We start from the raw sequence: 6,607 nt of genomic DNA, 5'->3' as shown, positions 1-6,607 counted from the left end.
TTGGGGGGCAGTGTATAGGAGCCAAATAAGGGCAATTTAATGAATTTGAATGGTATAAAATGTGTGTACTACATGGCCTCTGCACGTGGTGGCGCTGTCATATTTTCTATATAAACGAAGGTAACCAAGATGGCGACAGGTGTTGTCCCGGAAGGGCACACAGGTTTTTGACCGTTCTGGTGGACCTTTGTTACATTGTTTTGGGCTTTTATTGAACTTTTAAACCTTATGAATTATATTGAATAAATATTGAATTCCTTTTTTGGCACTGTATTTCGCCTATGGACTCTTTTGATGACCCTCAAGAAGCAAAGGTAGTAACATAGCCACCCGGCGCGTCGGACCTAATGCTAGTGGCAACACTTCACTAGTCCAATACTAGGTTGGCTGTTACATAAACCATTTGAGTGTTTCTTCCATGGCTTCTTTAAAGCTTTACCTTAAACATTACTGTAAAGATTGGATTAGATTAGATTAAATTGATTTTATTGATTCTTTAGGAAGACTACTTCAGGTAAATTAATATTCTAGCTGCATTTTACAGTAATACTGTGTTCCTTTACATCTGTAATCAAAGTAAAAATCAATTAGCAATTTAAATATACTTTATGTATATATGTGCATTAATAAATCTACATAATTATGAAATTATAATTATATAGGACATTTAAAATACTAAATATAAAATGGCTACTGACAAAAGAACCACGTCTAATACAATATTACAAGATAGGCTTACTCACCATAATTGATTGGGAGTGAGAACATTGTAAATTCTTCGGCGGATTGCATGACGACGACGGAAGGCCCGTCCAATGGGGTCAAGGTGTTGCAAGCAATGTCTCACACGCCTGCGCTGTATTCTGATGTTGCGTGACCGAAGGCTTCCCAGCACATACCTTTCTCCTGCATTTGGTGTGGTTTGAAGGATCCTGTTAACAATGTCGGTCGAGGCCTCCTCAGACATTTCTGTGTAGGCCAGTGGTCCAATTTGAAGCTGCTGTCTATGGCTGTACAGTGTCCTCCTACTGATTCCAAAGCATACAGCTATTCTTTGCCAACTCATTCCAAGAGACAAACAGTGGGTAATCTGTCCATGCAATATATTGTATTGAGGTCGACCAGGATGGCCAGTTCTGATTGTTGGTGGGACTCTTGAAGTAAAAATATCCCTTTGTCTCATTTCAGCTGGTCTTGAGTTTTCATATGAATTTAAAATGGAACAAAAACATGTATACAGTGTCTCCAGAACACGTAAATGTCTTTGACTGTCACCTCCTAACTGCTGGCTAATTGAGAGAAAGAAAGAAATTGTCCGTGCATAACCATGAAGCTCGCCAAATAGCCTTTCCAAAATCATGCCGTCATGTCCATCACTGTCAATTTCCTGCACAATCCTCTGAACGCACCTCAGTGTATCCGTGATAAAAACAGCAATGTCCTCCTCATTGCCATTTATTTCCACAAACAGTAACTGACCTTGAAAAAGAAGGTAAATAAGTACAAATATCATGTTCATCTTTCTAATGTTCTAACAAAGAAAGTGCTCCTTGTAACTCCAATTTAGCCAGCTAGCAGTGCTTTGAGTGGATGCAGGCTTTGTTTTGAGGGTTGCAAACCCATGTGAGAAGGCGAATTCAGACTTCCTGTTTGATCAAACTAACTTCCTTTTCAATTATATTAAAGCGAGCTTGATAGTAAATATAAGAGAGTATACGAGTGCATGTGTAACAGTATGATAGTAATTGTAAGAGACTTTGATAGTGAATGTAAGAGAGTTTGATGGTAAATGTGAGAGAGTTTGATAGTAAATGTAAGAGGGTTAGATAGTAAATGTAATAGAATATACAAGGGTATGTGTGAGAGTTTGATGGTGAATGTAAAAGCAAGTATGATTTATTTCTCAAGGGGCCTCCCATAGGATCCTATTCTGTCCTGCTGAGCTTGTTGGTGGATGCAGCTGTAACGTCAGCAGCATTACAGCTGCTGGTGTTCTGGCTAAAACTAACTTCACTGCCGTCTCGGCCAGATTCAGGTTGGGTTGGCTGAATAAGTACGACAGATATTTTGGCCTGACTTTCAGAGGTTTGAGGTCAACATCTGTCCATGTTTGGACTTAGAAGGATTAAGATTGTTGTGAAGCTCTTAACACGGTTATCTTCACCTCACCTGCTTTCTTGTGACACAGGCAAACAAACAAACATGGTGGAAAAAAAGAAAACAGAGGAGAAACTACTGGAACTGTAGTTTGACAGCAAAATGAATGAGTGGATAACAAAAAAAATCAATAATAGTAATGTTTTTTGCTTTGAAAATGTGGTTGTTTTAGATTGGTAATTTATTTTTCTTTGGTTTGGGGAAGTCTGACCTTCAAGACGATAGTGGAGGAAATTGTGTTTTCAATGACAATTTTTTTCAATGGTAATTTTTTTTTCAATGACAACCAATACTGTCTCCATTTTAGCTCCATGAGGAAATGCCTGACCATCTGAGCAAACAACGAGCTCTGCAAAATTAACTACACAATGAAAATGTAAAGGATTACAAATGATTAAGATCGATAGTTATGGCAGACTTGTAAGTTGCGGAGTGCAGGAAAAATAACTTCATCACTCATTGCAATGAGATGTGCTTGTCACTTTAAACCCTTGTAACACCACTTTGTTTACAAGGCATGTTTTGTTTTTAAAAAATCTTCAAAATGCACACTCTTTTTAGAGCCAGAAAGTGTAAAAATGCAGTTTCTGGTGGTTCAACCTTCCAACTGTTTGTAATAAATACCATCAGTTTTGTGTGGTTACATAGAGAAAACATCTTGAAAATAAGCTTAAAATTGTCAGATTTCATTGTAGTCACTTTATTTAAAATGTCAAATTTAAAAATTCACCAAAAATAACGATGGAAATTGTAAAAAAGAAAGCCAAAGATTCTCTGCTCTGCACGGCAACTGAGAAGCCATGACTGACTCAGGGCAGTTGTGAGCAACAACCATGTGACCAAAATCCAGACACTTTTTGGGTAAACCTTTCAATTCATTTTCAATACATTTTATTTTCCAGTTCAAATGTGTCATCTCAAGACACTTCAATGAGGAAAGTAAAGACAAAACTATAGAAAGAAATCCAACAAATCCAAAGTTTCCTTTGGATTCCCTGTCTGAGCAAGCACTTGGCGACAGTGGGGAGGTAAAACTCCCTTTTTCAGGAAGAACCCTCCAGCAGAACCAGGCTCAGACAGGGCGGCCATCTGCCTCGACCGGTTGGGGTGAGGGTGACAGTGAAAGACACTTGACAGTGCTGCTCAGTTCATCACATCGGACGCACAGCAGCAGCAGAACGTCTTCTTTATCCAAGAGAAGACGCGTTGGAAGCAGTTCTTCTTCTTCTTCGTCTTCCTCTGTTCCTTCTCACTGACCTCGGTGTCTTCATCATCATTGCTATCCTCGCTGTCGTCAGTGTCTTCAGCAGTGTCAGCATTGTCACTGTCTTCATGCTCACTGCTCTTCAGGTCTTTGTCCTCATCAGGCAAGCCTGTCAGGTTAATTCTGTTTTCAGGATCTGCAGGCTTAACCATGATGAATTTGCTGGTGGAGGGTCTCGGTTCATCGCTAAAAAAGGAAACATACACTGTTGGGTTTACATCCGACAAGCAGAGAATGTAAACATGGAAATCAGCAAAAGTTCATATCAGTCTTTTGTCACCTGCTGGGCTGCTAATGTCTCACAACCTGTGTACAAAGTAAGTAGAAACACACTTACCAACTGCTGGTGGGGGAGCTGCTGTTGAGGTAGCTTTTGGTGATGAAGGGATGGTTGAGGATACCACTGGGGGTGATTCTGTCGTCCTCATCCCACCGAAGCATCGCCTTCAACAGCTCGATGCACTCCCTCCTCTCATCGGCCTCTGCTGGGTTGTCCGTCTCAGAGGACACCTGGTGCAGCAAACATTTTGAAAGTCCAACAGTGGTCAAATCACCTTCCACCGTCAAATGTGAATACCATAAATGAACGGGACTTTTCAGCAACTAGCCGCTGCTTCCTAAACTACCTACCGTTTTCATTTCATCCAGAGAGCCGAACTCGTAAACTGTGGGGTCGGAGTAGATGACATGGGCCACAAAATACTCAACAGGTGTCTGAAAGAAGAAAACAATGATGCTTACTAAAGTCTTTATCTTATTGAGTGAGTAAAGGTCAGAGGTAAAATCACAGTAGGAGCATTGTACCTTCAGCCGCCACAAACCATTAGACGTTTTCTGAAAAAAAAATCGTGATCTCCGGCCAGCGTCGATGAGATGTTGCGGTGGCGGACCCAGCAGACGGATCATGCGTCGGAGCTGCAGACGAAACGTAACACCATGTTAGACCTGAAGCTAATCCTGTGACGGCTTCGAATGTGTTTCAGCTGCAGTAATTTACTCACTTTCCAGTATTCCGAGTCTGAGTCCGATTCTGATCCGAAGAGACTATCTTCAGTCATCATCCCGGCCATCACGCAGCCTAAGGACCAAACGTCGATGGCCTCTGAATACGGCAGGCCCAGGGTGATTTCTGGAGCTCTGAATGTGGAAAAAACATCAGATGAAGATGTGACACAGTAGACAGTAAGGAGACAGCGCTGAATGAAAGATTTCTCAATGTTTAAAAAGTATCAGTATTTCATACCTATATTCAAGTACTTGGAATAGCTCTCCTGCTTTGGCTTCCGACCTGTACTTGGCCATACCAAAGTCAATGAGCTTGACTCTGAAGGGCTGCTTCACGTGATCCACCATCATGATGTTATCCTCCTTCACATCACCGTGGATTATGCCAGCACTCTTTGCTGCATTCAAAGCTACAGCCACCTGCAAGTAACAACATTTATCAGGAGTTTGTTCAAGAAATCTGTCACATGACAATAAAAGTAGAAGTTGTAAAGGTTCCTGAACCACCGATGTTAATTTTAGCACCACTGAAGGAGAGAAATATAAGGAGACAATAGAAGGTCACACCTGCTGAATAACTGTGCGGACGTCTTCCAGTCGCATTGGCTGTGGTAAACTCTCCACATAGTCCCACAGGTCGATGTCCAACTTTTCAAGCACCAGGAGCCGCTTATTGTCTATGAAGAAGTCTCCTTTGTACTCAATGATGTTGGACTCCTTCGAGTTGTGGCTCATGAGCTTTTTCAGGATGTCCGCCTGTGGAGACACAATATGTTTGCTGAGTCACATCATCCAATCAGTTCTTCTCAACAACTAAAAAGTACATAACATGACCAGTACCACTACTCAGAATCTTGTAGTGGTACTACCTCTTTTTAAAACAATGTCTTTTTTATGTCACTGTTCAGCTGAAATCAGTCTCCTACCTCATGGTCTAGATTGTGCCGTATGGGCACCTTTATAGCCACGTGCTCTTCAGTGTTGTTTTTCACACATTCCAACACTCTTCCAAAGCCTCCAGCTCTCAGTTCTTTCACCACCGTGTAGCCTGTTGTGAATTCCAAACGCTGCCATGTGGTACTCCCCTCGGAGGAAGATGAGGATGAGGATGAGGATGAGGATCCATCCATGCATCCTCTATACACCGCTTCATTCTCACTAGGGTCGCGGTGGGTGCTGGAGCCTATCCCAGCTGACTCGGGCGAAGGCGGGGGACACCTTGGACAGGTCGCCAGTCTGTCGCAGGGCGAGGATGAGGATGAGGATGAAGATGAGGATGAACTTTGAAAGTACATCTTTATCTTGTCCCAGAAGACTGAAAGTGAAACAGACACAAAAGAGAACCATATATTATGGATGTCTTGTTAAACCATTGGTAATCTACCACACTGTTGTGATCTCAGTTTTCAATCATATTTGCTAAATATTGAACCAGTTATCATAAAACAACAGCACTGAGCGTTACACCCTGCTCTGAATTGTGTTATAAGGCATATTGGACAGTACTGCAGCAAAATTACATGGATGTTTCCTCAGAAACTCCAAAGTGTTTACTTCATTAAACAGAAGAGTGGAGTTACTTCACAAAAGTTTGGTTATCTCGATTTTGCTTAAATGTGGATGTCTCTGAGTTTGGTGTGAAGCTGGTTTCACTAAATTATTCAACAAACGAATAAATAACTCAATAAAATAAATTGAAATGCTGTCTCCACTCAGAGTTTTTGTGTTTGGCATGAATTCTAGAATGCCTTTATAAACAATTTCAAAATTCTCAGCATTGTTTCATTTTGAAAATGGCATGTTAAATGACTAAAACTGGCACTGTTTTTCTCATCTATCTGCACTTAATAACTTATAGCGACATATTCTGAGTAATGTTGTTAGAAATTGTTGAAATCTCTCATTTGTCAGAACATTTTCTGCTCAACCATGTCTCCTTTGACAGATTTTTTCTCACATAAAATATATTTCAAATATATTAAAAATGCTAACTTTTAGAAATGTGTTCAGTATTTTTATTCACAAATCAAGATGTTTGAGATCATTTTTTTAAAAGCCTGTTTATCCACGTCCAGCACATTTTTAACATATTACAGGCATTTGAGGTAATGTTTAAATGACAGTATCTCAAGAACTAATACAGATAAAGCATGATTTTTTTTTTATGGTTAGTTCTAGTTT

The 6,607-nt window shown here is 40.5% G+C and overlaps 1 protein-coding gene across 1 annotated transcript; it reads right to left on the bottom strand.

Annotated features, from left to right (window-relative positions):
* Window positions 1–2,847: 2,847 nt before the first annotated feature.
* On the bottom strand, window positions 2,848–6,369 carry LOC127536683 (homeodomain-interacting protein kinase 1-like). The gene is made up of 8 exons (XM_051957736.1): window positions 5,353–6,369; window positions 4,994–5,182; window positions 4,665–4,846; window positions 4,423–4,558; window positions 4,226–4,336; window positions 4,052–4,135; window positions 3,759–3,931; window positions 2,848–3,607 (listed from the first exon to the last, which is right to left on the bottom strand). Exons 1-8 carry the CDS (start codon window positions 5,719–5,721, stop codon window positions 3,301–3,303), a joined length of 1,551 nt encoding a protein of 516 aa, XP_051813696.1. The 5' UTR covers window positions 5,722–6,369; the 3' UTR covers window positions 2,848–3,300.
* Window positions 6,370–6,607: the final 238 nt, after the last annotated feature.

The sequence above is a fragment of the Acanthochromis polyacanthus genome, chromosome 13, assembly GCF_021347895.1.
Source record: "Acanthochromis polyacanthus isolate Apoly-LR-REF ecotype Palm Island chromosome 13, KAUST_Apoly_ChrSc, whole genome shotgun sequence".
NCBI classification, from domain to species: Eukaryota; Metazoa; Chordata; class Actinopteri; family Pomacentridae; genus Acanthochromis; species Acanthochromis polyacanthus.
This window is presented reverse-complemented; position numbering and strand designations above follow the sequence as displayed.

Bases quoted from the DNA above. Each gene is read 5' to 3' on its own strand.
- LOC127536683 (XM_051957736.1), bottom strand. From the start codon at position 5,721: ATGTACTTTCAAAGTTCATCCTCATCTTCATCCTCATCCTCATCCTCG. The intron at 5,183-5,352 runs GTAGGAGACTGA...GTGTCTCCACAG, and splicing joins GGCACAATCTAGACCATGAG to GCGGACATCCTGAAAAAGCT. The intron at 3,932-4,051 runs GTAGGTAGTTTA...TTGCTGCACCAG, and splicing joins CTCTGGATGAAATGAAAACG to GTGTCCTCTGAGACGGACAA.